This window comes from Lepisosteus platostomus, chromosome 27 (assembly GCF_059453375.1).
Source record: "Lepisosteus platostomus isolate fLepPlt1 chromosome 27, fLepPlt1.hap1, whole genome shotgun sequence".
Taxonomy (NCBI): domain Eukaryota; kingdom Metazoa; phylum Chordata; class Actinopteri; order Semionotiformes; family Lepisosteidae; genus Lepisosteus; species Lepisosteus platostomus.
In genome coordinates this window covers 8,470,840-8,494,528 of record NC_142637.1, presented here as the reverse complement: position 1 = coordinate 8,494,528, position 23,689 = coordinate 8,470,840, and the positions used below count along the sequence as shown (strand labels likewise).

General features: G+C 55.2%; 1 protein-coding gene across 7 annotated transcripts in view; it reads left to right on the top strand.

The window, feature by feature from the left end:
• The first annotated feature begins 1,406 nt into the window (after nucleotides 1-1,406).
• The window catches only part of ssbp4 (single stranded DNA binding protein 4), a 71,664-nt gene continuing 49,381 nt past the window's right edge, over nucleotides 1,407-23,689 (top strand). For 3 of the 7 annotated variants that reach the window (XM_088621933.1, XM_088621940.1, XM_088621934.1), the window contains exons 1-4: nucleotides 1,409-1,688; nucleotides 10,035-10,107; nucleotides 13,000-13,061; nucleotides 16,108-16,192. In XM_088621933.1, the coding sequence (XP_088478059.1) occupies nucleotides 1,633-1,688; nucleotides 10,035-10,107; nucleotides 13,000-13,061; nucleotides 16,108-16,192 (276 nt within the window). In that variant the 5' untranslated portion in view covers nucleotides 1,409-1,632. Of the gene's footprint in view, nucleotides 1,689-10,034; nucleotides 10,108-12,999; nucleotides 13,062-16,107; nucleotides 16,193-23,689 lie in introns of all 7 variants that reach the window. The other 4 variants (XM_088621939.1, XM_088621937.1, XM_088621936.1 and 1 more) reach the window with 2 other exon arrangements.

The following is a 23,689-nucleotide window of genomic DNA, read 5'->3' as shown; positions in this document are numbered from 1 at the left end:
AATTTCACGGAGGTTAGGAAATGTATTGTTGGAATAATGGAGTATATGAACAGGATCACAAAGTCTTGTAATTTCTTCTCTCCTCTCCAGTGCACCCAGCTGTCCACCGGCACTGGGACTGCACCGTCCCTAGCTGCCCCCCCCGGAGCCCACCTGCCCAGCCCGCGCCCGTGGGGCCACCCCTCTGCTGCGCTCCATCCTGGTCACCTGCTGCCCTCCCACCTCCCACTCCATCCCAACCCAGTCCGATCCGGTGCAGAGTTTCCCTCCAACCGGGTCAGTGACCAGTAAATCGGCCAGATCAACAGGATCAGTATAAAGGCTGAGTTGCCGGCTGGAGCAAAGTCCTGTAACGGAGTGCTTTAGAAGGGCCCCCCTGGGTGATTTGAGCCTGAATGTGCAGTGCATGCATGGCCTCACTGGGAATGCACATAGTCACAGAATCTAAACGCATCGGGTGGAAGAAAAAAAAAACTATTGCTGAGGTTCTGTGTTTATTTTTATTTTCATTTTAATTTTGGTTTTACTCCTGAAAATACTCTTGCAGCCTATATATACATAACGGCTAGCTGTCAAAGCCTCCGGCTCAATGCACGTCGGCACTATGCACTATTTCATGGTCTACCATTTCAACTAACACGTATTTCTTGTTCTCCACAACATATGATTATTTATTATGATGTTTGTAGTGCACTGTCCACATTGTGTGGTGTTGTCTGCCCTACTGTCCCAAGAGATCAGCGCAAATAAATATTCCAATGTACATGTGCATATGGCAGTAAACTACTCTACTACTACTGTATATTTATATTGGTTTTAGTAAAGGTAGTGTGTGTGTGTGTGGTGGGGGGGTAACTAGTGTCATCCTCTTAAATACTTTGGTGAAAAATTAAGATTTTTTTAAAATGAAAGGTCTTGGCACTTCTGAGCAGAGGTGTTGAGGACTGAGACTCCAGCAGTAACACAAAGAGACACAACAGCACGACCAGTTATAGGTGGAGGGTGAGGGACGTGTCTGATACAGAATCAGATATCAATTTCTGTCGTCGAAGGGAGGTTTCTGAGGTCTCTTGAGACATTCAAAAGTCTCGGCACAAATTTCCCGCGGTAAGGTGAACTCCTTTAATTGTTCCAGGTCTTTATGATTTTTTACATGTAAAGCGAGACGCAACGTTTTCCTATTTCACTTAATAACCCCAGCATCAAGCAAACGGTAGCCTGCAATTCGCCGTCCTAATTCAGTCATTAAGGTAGTGTTTTTTTTTTAAATAAGCGAACTTTAAGCCAAAACATTAAAAAAAAAATCGCGCCGTTCCCCTTTAAGAACAGCCCCGCTCGCGCCCTCCCCCCCCCCCCCGCCCCCTTGCCCGTCTCCGCAGCGGCGGGAGGGCGGCCGCATTCCCGGAACGCCGGTAGAGGGGAAAAAAAAATTTCACCAGCGGTCTGTTTCAAGTTCCCCCCGGTAGAAACTGTGCCTGATTTGTGGCCAATGTTGGAGATGTAAAAAAAAAAAAGAGGGAGAGCAGAGCGAAAAAACACTAAAGGGGGTAGCTATGGAGATAGAACGTGTTCCCGTGGCCGCTTTCTTTGACAGGTGCTGAGAGGGGGAAAAGTCTTCAACCAGAATCCAGCATGTACGCCAAAGGCAAAGGCTCCGCGGTTCCGTCAGACAGCCAGGCACGGGAGAAGTAAGTTGAAATGCGCACTGTTTACCTTGTATCGCGACTCACGCCGGGACTTTCTGAACTGTAGCTACCATTATTTTTAAAGGGGGCAGTGTGTGTGTTGCCTGCGCCGTGCTGTTGCACGCTGGCGGGCGGGCGTGCAGTTTTCTGCCTGTGTGCGGGGCGTTTAGTTCAACTTTGTGTTGTTGTTGTTGTTGCTGCTGCCGCCTGTTTGCTCCTGCTTCTGTTGTTGTTGTGGTGCTGGCGGCGGCGGCGGCGGTGGTTGTTGTTGTTGTTGTTGTTGGCTAATGTCGGTCTCTTCGTTGGTGATCAGTCGTTTTTGGGGGGTTTCTTTAACAGTTGCCTGCACACGCACACACACGCAAAACCCCAACAACTGATGCTGTCTTGTCCCTTCGCGCCTGCCCGGTGGGTTTGCAGAAGGGCCAGCTCGGGGGTCGGCGCACACGGCGCTGGTTGGGGGGCTCTGTTTTGTTTTAGGGGCCTCGGCGGGGAGCGCGGACGGGGTTTTCGGGGGGATGCCCGGCTCGCGTCTGCGGGTTGTTGGGGTTTTTTTTGGGTTGTGTGTGGGATCCCGGGACAGACAGCGGGCAGTCTCTCTCGCCTCCCCGCTTCTCGGCCCCTTGCTTATTGTGTGAAGTTGTGTTTTTCCTCCCCTCTCTCTCTCTCTCTCCGGGAGAGTCTTTGTTGTAGCGGAGTCAGTGGGGTGAAGAGCGAGAGAGAAACCGGCCAGTAGCGCTGTTTCATGCCCGAGAATCGGCATCAGCCGTGTGCTTAGCGGTTCAGGCGCACACGTGAAAATTAGGCTACAGAAAAGGTGCCCACAGCAACAGTCCTTGGTGTTTTAGTCATCTGTGTTTTTCCTCAAACGTTAGGATGACTTTGTGGCGTTCCACATGCCATTCTGTGAGCTTGGAAGGGGCTCAGCGGACGTGCACAAGTTTGGAGTTTTCCCTAGTTGCTCAGACTGTAGCGTCTTTCCCGTTTCATCGTGCAGGTCGGTGCAGCGCGGAAAATCAGGAAAATTGCGTTTGAGCCTTGGGTGCTGGGCGCAGGGAGCTTGGATGGAGACGCCAGTCGGCACCTGAGGATGCTGATGGCGTTACGCAAGTTTACAAGTTTTCGAGGTATCTGGCCTTGGAAAACGCGGGGTTCGACAGCCACCCCCCTCCCCCCTGCAGAAACCGGCCGGGATGAGGAGTCGGAGCTCACCCGGCTCGCTCCCGCAGTCCACCTCGTGCAAGTTGTGGGGAAAGTAGGGAGGAAGCGCGCGCGGCTCCTCGCAGCAGCCGGGTGGCGAAGCGGCACGAGGTGCGGGGGAGAAAGTTCCGCGCCCGCCCGCCTGCCCGCCCGCGCGCGCGCGCGAGCCGCACGGCACGGGGCTGCCCTCGCTTGGTACCCCGCCAGACTCGCTGCTCCGGGGCGGCGCTTTAATCCGTTATAAAGCGTCCAGCTCGCCGCTGCGCGCTGCCCGCGGGCACATGTGTAGAAGCGCAGGAAAGGGAGGTTTCCCGGTCCTCGGTGAAGCGCTCCTGTCCGGCTGGAGAAGGAGTTTAGTCGCGGGCATGAGGTTGGTACTGATGGCGTATTATTACGCGTCGATGGGGCCAAGAGGGCATTAATCCTGACTGCAAATCGGGATTTAACCTGGAGGTTAGGTGTGCAGTACGGAGAGCCTCCTCACGGTAGATGCTTGGCCGTCACGCGAAGGGACCCCGTCTCTGTGCTTCCTGATACACGTGAACGTGGGTATGTTTGCGGGTCTGTTTTCTGTGCCCGAGAACAATCCTGACGTCGCGGGGCAGCCCTCGAGGTCTTTGGGCCGAGGAAAGAGCCGGGGGTTCAGTGGGCTCGCCCGCCCGTGGGGGCGTGACGCGGGAGCCGCGCCGCGGCGGTGCCGATGGCCGGGGAAGGTGGCCCGCTCGGCGGGTGACTCTCCTGCCGGGCAGCGCGCCCGGGTCTCGGCTCAGGCGGCTTTCCCTCCGACACCCGGCGCGTCTCATCCTGGCCCAGGAATCTGGAGATATCGAGTCAGAAATCAGAAACAGCCGGCAGCTGGAAGATGCTTCACATTCGAGCCCTTAAGGTGTAATAAATCCCTTCGTCTTCGTCTTCTGCCGCGGATCGAAAAGTTGGTCTCCCGTGCTTTTGACTTCGCCTCGGTGCTAAACACGGCGATCGTGTCTTTATTTCACTCGCATCAAACGGGACCGGTGCAGTGTTACCGGCGTGTGTCCCCCCCCCCACGAGGAATGGCCCGGGACCGGCGCCACTCCACTCCACTCCGCTGCCCTGCCCACGCAAATCCACCTCGTCTCGCCAGCGGGTCAGGCTGAATAAGTTCACTTGGGACTCTTCATTAAAAAAAAAAAACCCTGGCAAAACGCTTTACTTTCACTTCAGTTCCAGTCGTCCGGAACAGCAGCAGAGGCACCTCCTGTGGGCCTGTCCGACTGAAGTGTGAAGCTCGAGTGGGGATATTGTTTCCTCTCCGGCCAGTGTGTACGAGATGCCGTTTGAAATACTCATCGCGGTTTGGGCGGCTTGTATTGGTCCCTGTGAACGGGAGCTCTAGCGGGTAGTGTGGATGAAGGTCCCCCTCTTCACCTTACAGGGTGATGTAGGCAGCGGCTCTGTCACCCTGCAGCTCTGTCACCCTGCAGCTCCCAGCTGGCCGCCCACTGGAGCCCAGCAGGTGTGAGCCTGGCCAGTATCTGGAGGGGAGACTCCTGGGAAAGCTGAGGCTGCTGCTGGAAGAGGTGTTAGTGGGACCAGTAGGGGGCGCTCTCACCCTGTGGTCAATGTGGGTCCTAATGCCCCAGTATAGTGACGGGGACACTATACTGTAAAAAGGCACCGTCCTTCGGATGAGACGTAAAAACCGAGGTCCTGACTCTCTGTGGTCATTAAAAATCATGGGGCATTCCTTGAAAAGAGTAGGGGTGTAACCCCAGTGTCCTGGCCAAATTTCCCCCTGGCCCTTACCAATCATGGCCTCCTAATAATCCCCCTCTGTGAATTGGCTTCATCACTCTGCTCTCCTCCCCACTGAGAGCTGATGTGTGGTGAGCGTTCTGGCGCACTATGGCTGCCGTCGCATCATCCAGGTGGGGCTGCACACTGGTGGTGGTGGAGGGGATCCCCATTACCTGTACAGCGCTTTGAGTGGAGTGTCCAGAAAAGCGCTATATAAGTGTAAGCAATTATTATTATTATTATTATTATTATTATTATTATTATTATAATAATAATTATTCCTCTGCCGGATTTGAACCTGCAACCTTCCAGCCACGGGCGCAGATCCCGAGCCACAGAGCCACTGCTCTGCCCTCCATTTCCTTGCTGGGGGGGGTTGGGGTTCCCCAGCAGCTGGGGCATCGTGCACGGTGCGGCGAATGTTCTCCCTGTGCGGCAGAGACGTTTTTTTTTTCAAAACGTTTTCAGCCTTTCTCAAAGGCGCCGGCCTGCAGCGGACCGGGGTACGGGGTGGGGTAGCTGGTTGCGACGCCGTGCCACACGGGGGCCGTTGGGGTGGGCTCGTTCCGCTTCGAAGCGCGGCAGGCGGTCCGACCGGTGTGCCCCCGGAGTGGTTTCCTGTTCGGAAGCCGGTGCCCGCTTCAGGCGACCTCGCTCGTTAGTACAGCGCCTCGCCGCGATCGCATCGGGCCTTCCTCGTCGAAATGGGGAAAGTGTATTTCGGGAGGGGGGCGGTCCGGAATGAGAGTCTGGGAGAGTTCGCAGGAGGCTGGCGCCAGGCCGCCACTCCCGACCTGTACCAGCAGGGGGCGCTGCGGCAGTTCGCCACCTTGTTTCCTGAAACCTTCCGCGTCACTCGAACAAATCCGTAAAGTCCTGCCGGAAGAGCGAGCGTTGGTTTGGTGTTTTCCAGCTCTCGGGCGCTCACTGCGGGCTGGATCTGTTGAATCCCTCGAGACCCGCCCAGTTCCGGACAGAACCCTGGAAGTTGGGCTCCGGCCCGCTTGCGGTCGTGCAGGACTCTTACTTCCCTGTGGCCCGGCCTCTCTGGGTCTCGGAAGCCCAGCTGGGCCGTTTCTGGTTGATACGGGGCTGGGAGGCCTCCGAGGGAAAACCAGGTTGCTGCCGGAAGTGGTGGTAGCGGCGGTGGTGGACCAGTAGGAGGCGCTCTTCCTGCGTGACCAGAATTTCCCCACCCGAGCCCCCCGGTTTGTTGATCAGGGCCACCATGTCTGGTCCTGACGGCTTGGCCACCAAAGATCCCATGGCTGTCCGGAAGAGCAGGGCTCTTTTCCATGGGCTCAATTCCCACTCTTGAAAGGCTGGATCAGTCTGGCCCCCATAAAGTCAACCCTTAATTCAGCTCAGGCGTTTTCTCCCCCCTGATCTGCTGTAGGCATGAAGCTCGTGTGGTTGAGGAGCTCTCTGTGGCTGTAGGAGAAGTACAGCTTAGCTGGTTAATAATAATAATTGCTTACACTTATATAGCGCTTTTCTGGACACGCCACTCAAAGCGCTTAACAAGTAATGGGGATCCCCTCCACCACCACCAATGTGCAGCATCCACCTGGTTAAGCCGCTGTTGTCAAGGTTGCTGAGGTAGGGCCGAGCGTGGTTCTAACAGTGTGGTTCTGCGTGCTGTGCAGAGTCTGTTCTGCAAGCGGCGAGGGGGACCCCCAGAATACTGGGGGTTCGGCGGGATGCAAGGAGGGACTGTACCCTGAAAAGCCCTGACTAAGCGGGGTCTGTGCTCTTCGCTCGAGACCAGGCGGTGCGATTGTGGAGACCGGGGGGGGCTCGTCGCCTTTGAGGGGCGCCACACCCCCACCGGAAAAATCGGGTATCTAGTTGGATCGCGCCGTCAGGCCGGTTAGTAGCTCGGTAAAGGAATGATATAAAAGCAGGCGTTTGTTGCAGATTGCATTTGTTTGTGAGGGCCCACAGGTTGACATCCCCGGGTGTGGCTGTGGGTGTTTGAGGCAGGCGTTTCGCGGTGCGGAGCCATCGAGCAGGAGGAGGAACATGTCTGTCTCCCATCCAGAGAGCCACTGTTTCTCAAGATGCTGTTGTTTTTTCATTTGGAAATCTCTGTTTAACCAGGGCAGTCACTTGCAGATCAAGTCCCATTTGATACGACGGCCTGGAGGCCCAGCTATAGGAGAAGGGGGTTTGCTCGAGTGGTCTTCGCCTTGCTGAAGTCTTCAAAACGGCTGTGCCCCCGCTGTGGGATTTGAACCCGCAACCCTCCAGTCCAGATCCTTGACTGCTGCTACTCCCCTGCTTGCTGCCGGTCTTCCCCCTGGTGGGGACACGGTAGTGTTGTCGTGCTGGCGGGCTTTTTGCCGAGCTCTTTTCTTGAGCGCTGGAACTCGGGTTCGAGGGCTGGGGCCCCGCGCCAGGCCTGCCAGCTGCCCGAGCACAACGCGGAAGAGAGACGCTCCCGTCTGCGGCGAGGGCAGGCTGGGCGGCTTCACGCGGGAATCTCGGAGCCCTGTGTGACCCCCGCAGGGAGGTTTAGCCTGATTCTGATTGAAAAAAAGTCAAGGTGGCAGAATTGAATATCATGATTCAGACACATGGGCCAAAGAATATCCATGTTCACAAAACAAGCCACCCTGCTTTGATTTCACAACGCGGGACGGCTCTGCCTGGACTGGATATGGACTGGAAGGACGTGCTTGTGGAACTTCTCTGATCCACCCTTGTAAACCTGGAGCGGATCCTAGTGCTGTGCATTGGGCTGCCCTGCAGGAGATCACCAGCACCGTTTCTGTCCTTCTCTGTTTTTTTCTTTAACGAGACGTTTTTTGAATCATTTTTAATCTCCTGAGGGGGTTTTTCTCCTGCTTGGCCCCCGGGTTCTTTAGCTCCAAGGGCCCTGCGGCTGCTGGAGTTCCACTGTAGTGGGGTGCAGTGAGGTGGTGGGGGGGGGGAGCCAGATTCAGGAGGGTCTTCTACACTGTGGTGCTCTTGGGAGGGGGGGGTGTGTATGTGAATTGGTAGAGGAAGGGTTGTAACCCGGGCATCCTGGCCAAATTCCCCCCCTGGCCTTTACCCATCATGGCCTCCTAATAATCCCCATCTCTGAACTGGCTTCATCACTCTGCTCTCCTCCCCACTGAGAGCTGGTGTGTGGGGGAGCGGACTGGTGCATCATCCAGGTGGGGCTGCACACTGGTGGGTGTGGAGGGGATCCCCATGACCTGTACAGCGCTTTGAGTGGAGTGTCCAGAAAAGAGCTGTATAAAGGATTTATAATTCTGATTCAAGCCCCTTGCCCCCTGGGTGCCCTGCGTTAGGAGCAGTGCGGGCTGGCTGTAGACCTGGCTCCTGTGCCCTCTGTCCCCGGTCCCCGTGTTACACAGACGCTTGTGAATCCGGGGAGGAAACGTCCTCGAGACATTGTCTCCCCCAGCTTCTCCGCAGGCAGGGCCCCTGAACTTTGGGGCGCAGCAGTGCCACGCAGCGGGAGACCCACGGGGCCTGTGTGCAGACGGTCCCCAGCAGCCCCGTTTCTGCGGGCGGATGGAGCTGTGGGCAGGTGCCGAGCCGAGTGGGGTGGGGGGGGCGCCGAGTGAGGGCGTGGACGCTGAGGACCGCAGGCTGGGACCCCCCTCGGTCCCCCGATTTCATTCCCTGTGGTTGAAGCACCCCCAGCGTGAATTGGGCCTTTTCCTCTTTGCTGACGAGAAGGCGACAGGTCTTTCTTCTGCTCTGTGTCGCCGTGCACGCCCCTGTCCTCCTGTGCGGGTGGGTGTGGGTGGGGCGAAGTGGGCAGGTGCCCCATCGCCGGCGTGGCACGAGTGGGTGGGTATTGCCCGCGCAGGCTTCCTCTCCGTTTCTGCACAGCGCCACCGCAGGCAGAGGCGATATCGCGTGGGTGAGAGGACTCGTGTGTCGGCGCCCCCTGTTGACGTTAATATCTTCGCCTGGCCCAGGCTGCAGCTGCTGCTGCAGGGGCTCGGTTCGCTTGGCAGTGGCTTGTGGGATGGCGCGAGGCCCGTCCGGTTGAGGTCGGGGGGCTTCCTGCAGCTGGGGGGGGTGGGGGAGTGTGCACTGTTCTGGAACCCCTATCACGGGTTCCGGTCAGTCTGCCGCTTAAGTTGGCAATGTCTGGGGGGGTTGTTCTCGTTAAGGGCTGGGGTTCGGGAGGCAGGGGGCGTGGTTTGGGGGGCGGTGTGCACGCTGTGCAGCCCCCCTCCCTCCCCCTGTCCTTGTCGATCCGTACGGGGAGTGAAATCCAGAGAGGCGCTGGCACCCGGCGGCTCATTCTCGGGAGGGATGGCCGGGCGGCGTACCCGATGGAAGTTTCACTCGGCCCAGGGGGCACCGGTGCGGGCCTGGAGTCCTGGACTGACCTGCCTGTTGGAAGAAGTGGAAAGGGAGCTCAGGGCTCTGCCCTGCCTGTCCCCGCGCTCCGTTCCTCGGCTCCAAGGCGGCTGCGATCCGGTTGACGCGGCGGGCGCTGCCGGTGCTGGGATGCTGGGAGCAGGCAGGGCCGTGTCTGTGCCCGTTCCGCCTTGGCGTCTCGGTTCCGCTTCCTCCCCTGCCCGGAAGGTGGAGGATCCGGTGTTGCCCGCACCGGGTCCCGAACGGCTCCGTCCTGCAGGGCCGGTAGTCCTGCCGCTCCGCTTCCTGAAAGGGGCGATTCCTCGGATAAGCCTGGGAAAGAAGCCGCTGCTGCTGGACTGTCCAAGTCGGATACAGCGGGTCCCGGCTGATTTGGACTTGGGAATACTTGCAGGGTCATGACCTGACCTTGGGCGTTCTGTGGTTTGGCAAATCGACTGACTCCGTGATGTTCGATTCGGTTTCGGCTGTACGGCAGCGATGCACGTCCGTACAGGGAGTCCAGTAGCGGCGATTGAGGGCGTTAAAATCGCACCTGCCTTCCTCCCTTGGGCGAAGAAAGATCAGGCCTGTAAAACTCCTCGGCGCTGTTTGCGTTGCTATTTTTAAAGTCCCTGCCTTCGAGGAAACGCAGGCTGGGGGGTTCTATCGGTTCCTCTCTTCTGACTGATGGCTCAAAGCCCAGCGAAAGGTCTCGTAAAGAGGGGCTCAGATGAGTAAATAAGTTCCATTTTGACCTCGGGGGTGGAGCCAAGACCAGTAAGTAGATTCTGACGGGCCGTGTTCGCGAATCTGTTACAGAGTCACGGCCTGATGGTTTTTCTGAATGGAAACCAGTTCAGGGGCGAGGTGTTGTATGCGGTCCTCACTGCGGATAATTCTGTCTCTGCTGCGGTAGAAGGAGGAGATTTTCCCACAGAGATGGGCAGTAATCTCTGTCGTGCACGCTTGAGGCTGGGCTGGTGAGCGCGCTCGGCTTGCAGCCGCCCAGCCCCTGACTCTTCCTCTCTCCTCTTCCTGCAGGTTGGCCTTGTACGTCTACGAGTATCTGCTGCACGTGGGCGCCCAGAAATCGGCACAGACCTTCCTGTCGGAGGTAAGGAGCCCCCGAACGTCTGCAGGAGGGCGCCTCCTTGAGGGTACCGATGGGGGGGGGTCGGTGAATTGAGGAGGGGTTCTTCAACGAGGCGTGAGACGTGCACCTAACCCTGTCCCAGCCTTCTTCCGGAAGTCCTCGCCCCATTGCGCAGGATTGGAGGAGAGGAACGACAAGTCCGTGCAGCTACTGTTTTGAAGCCCCCACCCATAATTCAAAGCAGTAACGCGTTTCCACCCCGTCAGCACAAGCGAAATTGGCTCTAAAGTTTCTGCATCTTTTGATCGCTCCTTTCTCCCGCGTCAGCCTGCAGGCGGTGGATATCGGCGGTTTGTGACCCGTTACTGCTGAGTTACGGGAGACGGCTTGAACACGTTCGTGTCAGGATGCAAGAGGAAGGGGCAGATCGGCCCCATGAGCTCATTTGGATGGTGTGCCCCACCAGCCCCGCAGGGATAATCTGTCGTGAAATTCAAAGACAGTACACCTTTAGAATGATGTTTGTAAGAGCTTCGTTATTGTGCTGCTGCTGTTTCTTTAATTGGTGGTGCTTCTGTTCAGGAGAATGAAAGAGCTGTTGCCGGTTAGCAGTGCTCACGGCGCGTCTTCGTGCAGAGAGGAAGGAAGGACAGGAGAGGGTCGATGCAGCTGTTTGTCGTAGGACATCAACGGGCAGCTCTGTCCTCTGTTTGGGCTGCCTGGCTGCCAGGCGGGATGACCCTGACTGGGCTGACTGACAGGCCACACAATAAGACCCTCTTAGGTGCCAGCATGGGCATCCTGCTGCACCACAGACAGCCCTGCACCTGCTGTGGCCCCTCTGCTCCCGGTGCCCCCCCATCACCTGCGGCTGTGCCCCCTCTGCTCCCGGTGCCCCCCCATCACCTGCGGCTGTGCCCCCTCTGCTCCCGGTGCCCCCTATACTCCACCACTCTGCCCACTCGACTGGCGGTCCCTCTGCTTGAGCAGTCCTGATGTCTTCCTCCTCCTTGCCCCTAACCCCCCCCCCCAGAAGCGAGGGTCTTCTCTTCTCCTCCTGCTGTCCTTGAGTTGCTTAGTTTTCTGGGGGAGCAAAAAAGTTGCCCTCCTATACAGAAGAGTGCAAGTATAGGGCCTGCCCTTCCCTGCCCTTCCTGCAGGGCGGCGATGGAGTATAATTAGGGGATCAGGTCCTGTTCCCCAAGCAGCCAACACAAGGAGCCAGCCTGCACAGATCTCTAATTTCAGAGCCAAAGTGAACTTCACCCTCTTTCCTTCTCCTTCTTAGCAAGCTGCCCTGCAGCCATTTGTTTTGTTTTTTTCCTTGCCTTCAGACTTGGAGCACTGCCTGTAGCAGGATAAACCAGCCTCCACTCTCTTATGTGCAGAACGACTGCTGGGTCTGTCTCCCTGATACGCAAAGACCTTTGTCCTCCTGTTCGGTCACATTCTCACCCGGTTTGGGGTTTGCCTGTTTGTCCAGACTCGGTTCCACAGAGATGTGTGGACATGCCCCCTTGGTTTTGGGGCGACCCACAGCGCTGGGTGAGGGGCTTAGCTTTGGGTTTAGATTGTAGGCCTGGGATCATCACTCCTGGTCTGGCGTGAGGGAATTTTAAACAGACACCTGCTGTAGCACGTGACTCCTCAGAAACAGCTGAAAGGTGGGATAACATCATCAGGTAGATGTAGTAGAATGCAGACTCTTAAACCCCCATTGGTGGCAATAACATGTTTGGACTCAGACTGCATTACCCCCTGTAACACTGCTGCAGCTGGGGGGCACTGTGGGGAAATACCCCTTGTGTGTGTCTCCATCAGTGCTCTCCAGCAGTGGCCATTTTTATTACAATTAAACTCAGCTCAAACCCTTACTGGACTGTGCTGTGGTGCTCTTCTTGCATGCCTGTGAAATTGAGCAATGCACCGCTCGCTGACAGAAACTCATGCATAGCCTGGCCATGGCAGGGTCTGACGCTTACTGGCTCATCCAGTCCCCTTACTGGTCCAGACAGTGAATTAAAACCTCATTTCTTTCCCTCTTACACCTGTGAAAAAACCAAGTGGATTTCTTACTTTTTCCATTCTCTTGTAACACTTTACAGCGAGGGTTGTGGGAGAAGGGAACACGCTACCCAGCCATGTTGAAGCCAGTGCTCTGAAGCAGCTGGATGAGATCCTTGGATTAGTTAACTACTAAATACCAAACAGAACGGCATCCTTTCATCCTCAACAACTAAATTGTTCTTCAGGTTCACGGGTAGATTTGCAAAGAGAAGAGCACTCCTCTTTAGGTGCTGGGAGCAGAGTGCCCAGACTGCAGTGAGGTAATTGGAGAACTTTGTCCATGTCGGGTCATTCAGTCAGGTGCTGGGACTCCGGGTTTCTCTCCAGCTGTTGGGTGACATAAATATTCCTGAGGAGCTTTTGAAGCTCCGTTCCAGTTTTTACAATCTGCATGGTTCTGAAGAAGCAGGAGAACAGTATACTTCTTCTGATGTGCACAGAGAGAGGCAGAGAAATTAACTTTTGGCCAGTCACAGTTATATGGTGTTCAGTACTACTGCTCTGAGTTTGATTCCAGTGTGGGTGAACAGTCTGTGTGGAATTTGCATGTTCCCCCTGTAGTGTTATGGATGTTGGACAGAAGCTGCAGAGAATTTCATTCTTTATGGGTCTGTTAACTGGTCCTTGCTCTTGGGGCCAGAGTCCTGCAGAACCAAATGACCATGTCGTGCCCAACGGCCCCCTCTCGTCTGTGGCGGTTCTGATCGTGATGAGATGAGACTGAATGCCTTGTGCCTGGTGCTGTTCAGCTGGAGAAACCTGAATGTGGGCAAACGGCTTGTCGAACCGAGTCAGATTTGCTTCGCCGGCATCGTTTTCCTTACGTTTCTCATTCCTTTATTGTAGATCCGATGGGAAAAGAACATCACGCTAGGGGAGCCCCCTGGATTCCTGCACTCATGGTGGTGGTAGGTATCGGGATCCTGAGAACCCTGTCATCTCAGTGTTGTGAAATCAGAACGGTGGCAATATGCATCTGCTGTGCAAATCTCATGGTGTTTTCTGACGCCCGAGCAGACCAAACAGGTACAGGTTAGCTTCCTCTTACTTAGATATATATATCCTCTTAGATATTTCATGGAGGGGAAAAAAGAGGGCGCAGTCGATTTATAAATCAGTTATATATTCCTTTTAGTTAAATTTTGCAGTGTTTTTGTTCTATATCTACCCGGATTGGCACTGTTGTGCGTCTTCCATGGTTCGAACTCCGTCGCCGCACACGGGGGAGAATGAGGAAGTGTAGGCGGATTCCTCTGACCCCGCCCACCTTCCAGCCAATAGTCATTTGAACACATCATGAGCAGCACCGCCCCCCTACTACCAGGTCAGCAGTGATTGGAGGAGAGGTGCGTCACTAACTGACCACACCGCCGGCCTGCAGGCCTCAAGCTCAGGTTGGGGAAGGCATGTCTGACTGGGAGTCGAACCCTGGGATCCGGACCCATTCGTTTCCATTGCCCTGTTACCCTTGTCGGCGTGTATTTACACAAGCACCTGGGAGGCCTCAGCCGCTCTGGGGACCCCCGTCACAGGCCCGGCCTCGAACCCGGGCTCAGAAAGCTCTGCCCACGTTCAGCCGCACGCCTTTACCAGTTGAGCTTCTCGGGCTACCTCAGCTCAAGTCTCCCTGCCCCTTGTCGGGGTCCGCTCCCAAGGTGTGGGGTGTCCGTCTGGGCCAGGAATTCCAGGGAGACGTGGGAGCCTTGTTTCTCCGCGGAGAAGATCACTCCCCCCCCCCCGCTCCCACAGTGTCCAGATGGTTAGGGAAAGCGCCCAGCCTCCCTCTCCCTGCTGTAACCTCTGTCTCCGACTGGCCTTTGTTAGCGGAGCAGGGAAAAAAACGGATTAACTCCTTACATTCCAGGCTCCTTTGTGTTAAACAGCCAGACCCTGATCCCCACGCCCCCCCCCCTCGTTCTCGCATTCCCTTTGTTGCTGTTGTTGTTTCCTGTTTGGAAGGGGACCTGAATGGCCGGGGGGGGGAGGGGGAGGAGGAGGAGTCAGTCGTCCCAGGACAGAGGGTTACTGGGCCGTGAAGTTTATGGAGGGGTCAGAGGGGGGCCTGGGGGCAGGGGGGTGGAGTTGGGCCTGGGGGTGTCACTAGCCCTACCCGTTAGTGCGGTGCTGTTCTGAGATCCTGCTCCTCTTAATAAGCCTAATAGCTGTCCTCCGCCATGGCGATCATGCTGGTGGTCATGTCTGACCTCTCACAGCAGCTCGGCACGAACCCCCTGTGGGCCGGCCTGTGACTTCCAGGGAACAGAATAGGAATTGGATGAAAAAAAAAACGCATTCCAGTTTCAGGCCCTTGTGTCGCTTCTCTGTCCTTATCCGTCCCGCTCTTCCTCTCCTTTCCTATGTAGTTTTCTTTTGCGATTCAGCTGCCGAATGCATTGGTTCAGCCTAAAGGGGGGTGTTTCGCAAGCCTGCGGAGCAGCAGAAGCGCTCTCTGGGCCGTCCGAGAGACTGCCGATGGCTTTGGCTTTGTCCCTCTTCGAGAGAATCCGTCCCTCCTAGCAAAGTGCACGCTGTCCCTCCCCCCCCCGCCGTGCACCACGTCTGCGTCAGGCCCTGCCCCATGCGGGTGTAGGTGCCCGATCGGCCTCGCGATCATCTGCGTGCCATGGCGGCTCTCCGTTTTGTGCTCAAGGACGAGGGGCCCTGGAATTTCAGCTGCAGTTTCGGTTTCAGCTTCCTGCCCTCTCCTCCCGGAATGCTTCAGTCCGCAGGAGGCGACCCTTGACCCCCTTGCTGGCAAAACACCTGTGGCCAAACTTGACCCCCCCCCCCCCACGACACGAGGTTGCTGCTCATGTTCAGAAGGGACCGCCTGGCCCAGCCCGTACCCCCTTCCCAGCATTCCCTGAGCCCCCCGCCCCCTGCTCGGAGCTCTTCAGGGGCGAGCCTCTCCTCGGGTCTCCAGCGGGTCGGTTCAATTTGAGCCCCTCCCGGCGTCTCCCTCCAGCGCGGGCCCTGCCAGATCTGCAGCCTCTGGACCGCCGTCGGAGAGGTGGGCTGCAGCTCCCGCCCCCTCTCGCCCGCGTTTCCAGCCCGGGCCCCTGAGCGGGACCCCAGAGGGCGAGCGGCAGAGGGAGAAGGGGTGCCTGGACGCCGGAGCTGGGACTGTCAGTGCAGCTCCTTGGACAGGCTCTCGATGAGAGAGGACAGCTCGAGTCTGCAGTCGCCGGGACCCCTGATACAGCATCCCAGTGTGCTCCTCTCCCAGGATCGGCCGGCAGCTGATCCCTGGCCATCGCTCTCTTTTTGTTTTGAGTTCCCCCAAAAGAGCAGATCGGTCCGTGCAAATAAAATGACAGTTCCTTAATTTTTCCTTTTCCTTAACTTTTTCATGGCGTTCGATTTTCCCTATGCGTTCCCCGGAGTCTTGTGAGAATTCTGGGGCTCATGGCCAGGCCTGTTTTAAAAAGGGGGCTCATTTGCAGCCTGTGCATTCTGGGAGTTTTAAACAAATGTCCTAGTTGCAAATACTGACACTGTTAATTCCAAAACATTTAAAAGCGGAATCGGAGGTTCACCGTTGGTGTGATCAGAGCATGTCTGGTGTGTGAAAGTGTTGATGTTTTTTTTTCTTTATGGGTAACATGCTGGACAGTTTCTTAGAGGGGGGTAACCTGTCTTTTCATGTCTGCTCTTCCTGTTTAAATGTGATGTAACCGGGGCATTTGAAGAAGAGCTGTCAGATTACTGAACTCTACAACTGACTCACACTGATATTTTTATTCCTCTTTTCACACTGCTTGTCTGACTTGTATGTGATTTAACTTGTTGTTGTTGCTGCTGCTGTTCTGTGTTTGAGTTTTTCCTGAATGTTTTTGTCTCGGAGCCGACATGCAAATTTCACTCGTGCATGCAGCTTAACGGAACTGAAAAGCTAGATGATGTCAACGCCCGACAGAGCTCGGCCTGCCTCACAGTGTTGTCTTCCTGCTGCAGTGTATTCTGGGACCTGTACTGTGCCGCCCCAGACCGGCGGGAGACCTGCGAACATTCCAGTGAAGCCAAGGCCTTTCACGACTACGTGAGTGACGGCTCTTCTATCCAATCCAATCGCAGGGCGGGGGACGGGGTGTGGTCGGGTGGGTGTGGCTGTTGTGTTGATTAGGGTGCATACTGTTTCCCCAACTCTTGCCAATTTAGTAGGTTACAACAGCAACACAAATCATGTAAATTAACTTCATGGTGCTCGCTCAGTATTCCTCAAAGCCATAATGCAGACCCCCAGGCACTGGGGAAAGGGTTCCGAAGTTTGTGCAAGTGTGTCCAGGGGGAGTGTTTCTGTCTGTCTTGGTGTATCGTGCTGTCCTGCACAAGCTCTGCAGTGGTCGGTCTTGCCTTGTGGTTGTTTCTCAAACGCCGGTGGCCCCGTAGTTTCTGGGTGTCTTGATCGTGCAGCAGGTCGGAGGAGTTCCCTGAGGCGAGATCCTCCAGTGCTTCTCCTATCTCCTCTCTCACTCCGATAAGAGCTGCTTGGCTTGCCTTGTGCGTTAGTCACAGGATGAAGAGATCCCAGCAGCCCGCAGACTGATGTTTTGTATATTTCTGTGATCGGCTGTGATGGGGTTCGGAGGGGGGCAGGGGGCTCTATCAAGGTAAGATGCTGAGTGAGCCACCTGTTTTGTGTTGCCGCAGTTTGAACCGGCTGCCAGCCACTGTGCTCGTACCTGCGCAGCGCGGCCGAGAGGCGACGCAGTGCGCGACTGGGCTGCCTCGTTCCTCAGCTCTTCCCGTCTCCTGCTTCGTGGTTTAGCTCTCCGGTCTCCCAGTGGGTCTTGGTCCTGGGCTCCAGGCTGTGCCCAGACACTTTGACCTCTCACCTCTGCCTCCGCCAATGCAGGAGTTCGGGGAGCGCTGTTGCCCAGGTCTGTCCCCTTCTCATCAGTCCTATTATTGTGGCTGTCTGGTGCGGGGCTCCGTTCTCCAGCCCCAGGGGGACACGTGCAGGAAAGGGTGAGGATTTGAAACACGCTGAGCTTCTCGCAGTCGCGTGGCAGAGGCAGAGAAGGGTGTCTTGATGAGGTGGCGCGTCCTGGCCTCAGAAGAAACATGTATTCTTGGCTCCGAGCCATTTTTCTTCAAATAAGACGCAAATGCAGCTCGTGTAGCGTTCATGAAGGGCTGTGTAAAACTGTCCGTTTTCTTTGCAACATAATAATAATAATTGCTTACACTTATATAGGGCTTTTCTGGACCCTCCACTCAAAGCGCTTTACAAGTAATGGGGATCCCCTCCACACCCATCAGTGTGCAGCCCCACCTGGATGATGCGCCAGAACTCTCCCCACACAGCAGCTCTCAGTGGGGAGGAGAGCAGAGTGATGAAGCCAGTTCAGAGATGGGGATTATTAGGAGGCCATGACTGGTAAAGGCCAGGGGGAAATTTGGCCAGGACGGCGGGGGAACACCCCTACTCTTTTCGAGAAACGCCCTGGGATTTTTTTTTTAATTACCACAGACCTCGGTTTAACCAGGATATCGGTAAAACCGATATGAGAAATATCAGAGGGCCCTGGCTTCCCTCTCATTTAGATCAGGTGCAAGACTGACCCTATGGGACCGTCTGGTGCACAGTAGTTTGTGTGATCGAAGAGACCAGGCAGGAGTTTCCAGGGAACTGAGGGCTGCTCTGATGGTGACTTTTTGGATAGAAAAACCTACAAGTGCATGATCCTAAAACTGGCCTGGAGAGTCCCAAGGCCTGCTACGTGTCCCCCAGTCATGACTTCTAGTGACGTAATTTAATTTATTGATTTAATTGGCGAACCCAGCTGCTGTCCCCCAGGTCTTCAGCTCCCCTGCGGATCTGTAGCTTTTTCAGGTTGGGTTGGCTTGGGGATCTCCGACAGAGCAGGGAAATGGATAAAGACCCCCATTGCACAGGAGTCTAGTCCATTCCAGGTTTTTCTCAGCTGCAGGGGGGGGAGGGGGGTTGGTTGGTTTGAATGTTGGGGAGGGCAACCCTGAGGTCAAATATCCCGTCTCTGGAAGGTCTAGTCCAAGAATTAATGGCCCACTTCCCTTGACCTCTGACCCTGCTGAAGTTCACAGGGTCGGGATGCATCCGGTGACACTACCCCCCCCCCGCCCCAGGTGGACGGCTGGATTGATGGCCGCTGCATGCTTCAGGCTGACCCTTTCCAGTGTTCTCTGGACGGAACTGACCAGCGTTGTTTTGGAAGTTTGAAACGGAGGTATCACAACAGGGACTTTAAGTACAATCCCTTCCCTGCCTCCTGTTGCCTTTTCAGTCGTTTGTGAAAGGTGTGTAATAATTAACTTGGCCAGGACACTGGGGTAACACCCCTACTCTTTTCGAGAGACACCCTGGGATTTTTAATGACCACAGAGAGTCAGGACCTCGGTTTTACATCTCATCCGAAGGACGGCGCCTGTTTACAGTACAGTGTCCCCGTCACTATACTGGGGCATTAGGACCCACACAGACTGCAGGGTGAGCGCCCCCTACTGGCCCCACTAACGCCTCTTCCAGCAGCAGCCTTAGCTTTCCCAGGAGTCTCCCCTCCAGGTACTGGCCAGGCTCACACCTGCTGGGCTCCAGTGGGGCTGCCAGCTGGGAGCTGCAGGGTGACAGAGCTGCTTGGCCTGATGGGAGCAGGAAAAGCAGGCCATGAGCTTGTTCACGCGGGTTTGGGATGCTGTTCCCACCGGTCCTCCCTGCAGTGTTGCGCGTCAGTCAGCCTGATCCCCCTCCTGGGGATCCCCTGGGGGGCCACCAGCAGTGCCGGACAGGTGCTTCAGGTCCGGAGTCGATATTCCCGGTGCCATTGCCAGTTCTACAGCGGATTCCCCCCCCCCCCCCCCAATCCAGCTCTTTTAGGAAAAGGCTGATCCATCCTTTGCGGAGGATGGGATTTCTCTCCCATCAGAGCCCGCAGCACCAAGCCAGCATCCACAGGGAGAACGGGGCTTTCCCAAAGCGGTCCGAGACGCCGGAATTCCGGAGTTCAACGGTGGTGCTGAGCCGGAGTTCTGGGAAGACGGTCGGACGGGGTCGTGGGCCGGGTTTGGGAGCTGCCGGTCTGCCCGGCGTGGCGAGGGAAAGCTCCGGGTTCATGCAGATAATGGAATACAGTGTGCTAATCCCCCAAATCCGGGGAATCTTTCAGGGCTAATCCTGGGATTTTATGAGATTGAAATGTTGGCAAAGGTCCCAGAGTTTCGGGATTCCTGATCTTCAGGCTGCAAATCCCGTGTTTGTTAGGGACGTGCGCTTTTCTAAAACATTATTTATTTTGCTTGTCAAGGCTTTGAAACTGGGACAGTTCTCCCAGCTATTGTGTCAAAAGTTCTATTCATTTATGTACATAGCTTTTATCCCTTTAACAAATGTAACTGCAGAACTATTAACATATCAGTAACTAAACGGTAAAAGGGAGATTCCAGGTGTTGTTATAATAGCGCTTTTTTTTACTTATTCTGCTTAAATCTCCATTTGTTGTATTTGTAGATTCTTACAACATTGAGTTTTGGTATTCAGATGTATAAGGTGCAGCTGAGGTTATTTGTAAATGAAAAGCAGAATTCACTGTTCATGGCTCAGGATTTATGCTTGGCAGAGCCATGCCTTGTGGAGGGACAGGAGATTTTAACCCTGCGGAGCCCCCTACTGGTGGAAGAAGGTTTTTAAAAAACAGAAAGGCAGGATTAACAGAAGCCTGAGGGCTTTTTGCAGGCAGGGGACAGCCCTGCTTCCCCGACAGGTCCCCGTGCCCCGATCCGGGGGTGGGGAGAGTTGGGGTGTGCTCCGTTCCGAGGCCTTTCTGCAGCTGTGTGGGGTCGCGCCCTCGTCTCAGCAGCGGGAGGTTGGGTCCACAGTGGACGTTCTTCGCCCCTCGGATCCGCCACACCTGCAGAGGTTTTATTTCTACTGCCGTAGCAGAGGGTTTTCAAACGGCACATCGGAGGGGGGCGACCTTGGAGCGGGGTGAATTGTACCGCCTCTTACGTCCGCTAAAGGGTTTCTGCGGTCTAGAATTTCGGCCAGCAGCTTTTATTTTTTAAATCCCTGTCAGCTAGTTCCTCCAAAATCCTGAGCTGCCCCCCCCCACCTCTCTCTGTGACTCTCGCCTCTGACTCTCCCATCTTTCGCGTTTGAAGTGACCCCCGGCTTCAGCCCTGCTCCCCACCCCTCTCTCTGTGGGGGTCTGTACTGTCTCCCCTCGACCCCTCCACTGCCAGCGTCTGCTGATGTCACTTCCGGATCACAGCCCACAGCCCTGAACGTCCTGCAGGATCCTGGTCAGTCCCCCCACTAGACATGGCTTGTGACGTCGCTGGAGCTGTCTGCTCTCCTCTGGGGTCTGTGCATCTCTTCCTCTCTGTCCCCGTGTGTGGGGGAAGGCCTCTCTCCCTCTCTCCCTGGCTTGGCTTCTCCCTGTTTGTTTTCCTCCTGCTTGTATGTTGCAGTCCTTTCCCTGCTTCTGGTCTGATTTGCCTGCGGTCTCTCTCCTCCCCCCCCCCCCCACCCCAAGCAAGGAGAGTGATTGGCTGATCTGGCAGCGTGCTGGCGGGGTCGGGGGTCAGGAACACGCTCGGGTCATAACGAGGGGGGTTGAGGGTTTCAGGCCCTTTCTCAAGCTCTGTGCCAGCCCTCACCACCCTCTTCGGCTATTCCTCTCCAGCCACTGCAGTGAGGGGCTGTCCCTCTCCTCCTCATCCCCTCTCACGGCCTTCGGTGAGCTCCAGCACAGCTCCCCGCCAGGGGTGCCAGCCTCCCCCCACCCTCGGCGTGCTGAGCCCACCGAGAGACACGGCCTTTTTCTCTATCTGGCCCTTGTGGGTCTTAAAAATTCCGAATATCAGAGGGCTTGTCTTTGGCAGCAGTAGCTGTGTTAATACTGACCGGTTACTGGCACTGAAGTTGTGTCTGGCTGGTTGTGTCTGGTCACCCCTCTCCACGGTGTCTGACTGGCTGTTTTGTGGCGCGTGGGCAGGGAAGGGGTTAAGTGTGTTGATTTCTAGGCTCCGGGGCTGTATCTGGACATGCTCAGTCGCTGCGGCATCATTAATATTTGATTTGAGCTGTGGAGTGCGAGTGCACAGAGAGAGGGGGGTGGATCTGAGGGACAGCGGAGGAGTGGAGGCAGACGCCCTGCTGGATTGCTGGCACTGCTCACGGGGAGTTTGAGCACATGTGTATATCCCATCTCCCTGTGCGCCGCTCAGGAGGAAATCGCCCCCCAGAACACGAAAAAACACGACTGCCACCTCCTCTTCCTCCGCGAATCTGAAACGCAAAATCTCAAGGGGGTCCGGGGTTCTCTGGGAAGACTCCCTCAACGGCGTGAGCTGGATTTCAGTAGCCATTTTGATCCTGTCCAAGAGGGCCGGATCAGTACAGGTTTTGTCCTGGGCCATCCAGCGCAGAACCGCTCGAGAGTAGCAGCCACCCCAGTTGCTCACTGGTTGTTATGGGCGGAAAGGAGAAGCCTGTGTCACTGGAGACTGTGGTGCCGGGTTCAAGGTCTAATAGGATCTGGTCAGTGTAACATTGCTTACCTTTGCTTGCTAGAATCTCCCAAGGATTTAATCCGATTTGGCTTTATCCCAGAAATGTGCATCACGGAGGGCCCCTTTAAGCGATTCCCGAACAGTAACACGCGCCTGTAGCTTCGCCGGCTGAGCCCCAGGTGCATTGTGGGACATGACCTTGACGTGCTCGTCAGTCCCGCAGTCAAACAGAACTCTTCTTTGTCCATCCAGCTATTCGCACAGGTCTGTGCTGCTCCTAACTGAGCCGGTGTGTGTGTGTGTGTGTGTGTGTGTGTGTGTGTGTGTGTGTGTGTGAACTGTTGTGCTGATGGATCAGGCTGCGTGTGTGCAGGAGGTCACAAGGTCACTCCCCTCATGCAGGCGGAGGTGGGTTTTAGGTCGGAATCTCAGGGCCACGTTTACGTTTTTAAAAGCATTCAAGATTGCGAGCTTTGGGGGAAAAATGACCTAAGAGGGCTAAATCTTTTTAGGATTCTGGTGTGTAAGTAAAGATATTTAATGGTTATTTTAATTTTTATTTTAAGTAGCTATGCTATAAATGCACAGTTTATGGTAGAGAGTGTTCTAATATCTTAACATTATTTTTGAAAGGGAATAACTTTGTGTCTTGTATTTTGAGCTTTGTAAAAGAAAAACTTGGTATTTTGTGGTCACTGTTCACTCATTCTACAGACATCCAGTTAAGTGTTAAAGGGATTTTGTCCTCCACGTCAGGCTGTGGGCTGTGGCTTCCCAGCATCCTCCTGCTGGGGTGTAGAATTGGCTGTGCGGTCTGACCCGGCCGTGCTGATGTGGAGTCCAGCAACGTGTAGAAATCGCTGTGTAGAAAAACCGCGCTGGTCTGGCCTGAAGGACTGGGAGTCTGCGACAGACCAGCAGCACAGCCGCTCATGGGTGTGGGCGTGGGGTGTCTGGGGGGGGGCCTTGGCGCTCGTGTCAGGCGTTGCCCCCACTGTGAAAGGCTGGTGCGCTGCTGTGCTTGGTGCCCTTGCTTTTTGACCAAGTACCAGTTTCAGACGAGCCCCGGTCAGAACCGGGCCTGAGCCCAGCAGCCCTCCTTGGATGTGCCTTTTCCGTGGTACGTTTAAAGTGTGTTTCTAAATTGTGCACAATGGGGGGGTAATCCTTTACACAAAGGGTGGTGGAGGTCTGGAACAAGCAGTCCAGCTGTGTTGTTGAAGCCGATACCCGGGCTTCTTTTAAGAACTGGCTGGATCAATTAAGTGCTAACTACCTAACGAGCTAGTCACTGGAGGCCATGTGGCCTATAGATCATGCAGCAGTTTGGTAGTGAAAGTGGGACTGCAGCTCCTGTTTCTCAGATAGGTTATTTCATTTACAGTATTGTAAAATTTTACAAATTTTGAATTAAGCAGGAAATCGTGATCTTTGTGAAAGTACTGCAAGTCGCACAGCCCTGGTTTCACCACAGGCAAGAGTGAGAGTTCTCACAAATTGTGACGTGAGGCGGCCCTTCCTGCTCACTAGTCACTGTGATGGCTAATGTTATGTGATGTACACGCAAATGAGTACAGGTGGTGCAGCAAACATTTCACCACAGAAGTGTTCCAACGTGATCTGCATGCAGAGTTAACAATTAAGTAGTATTTGTCTGCTGAACTGTCTCGAAGCCGAGAACAATATTTCTATTGGATTAAAAGAGATTCACAAACCTGCTTGTTTACAGTGTGATAGGGCCACCTGACGTTCTGTTGCCTCATTCTGAATTGCAGACAGAGGTTAATATGGCGCTGTGCATACCTTTTACACGTTAACACGTCACTGTGCCCATTTGACTTTCGTTGTGGGTTGAAACGGCTCATCAATGCTGATTCCTTCTTACTCCGAAATTTAAAAAAAGCATTGCAGTTCCTCTTTAATTAACCAAGCAATCTCATCCAGTTGTTTCCTGAAAGATCCTTGGTATGGGAAGATGTCTGGGCTGCTTGTTCCATACTCCCACACCCCTTTGTGTAAAGAAGTGCCTCCTGTCCTCTGTTTTAAA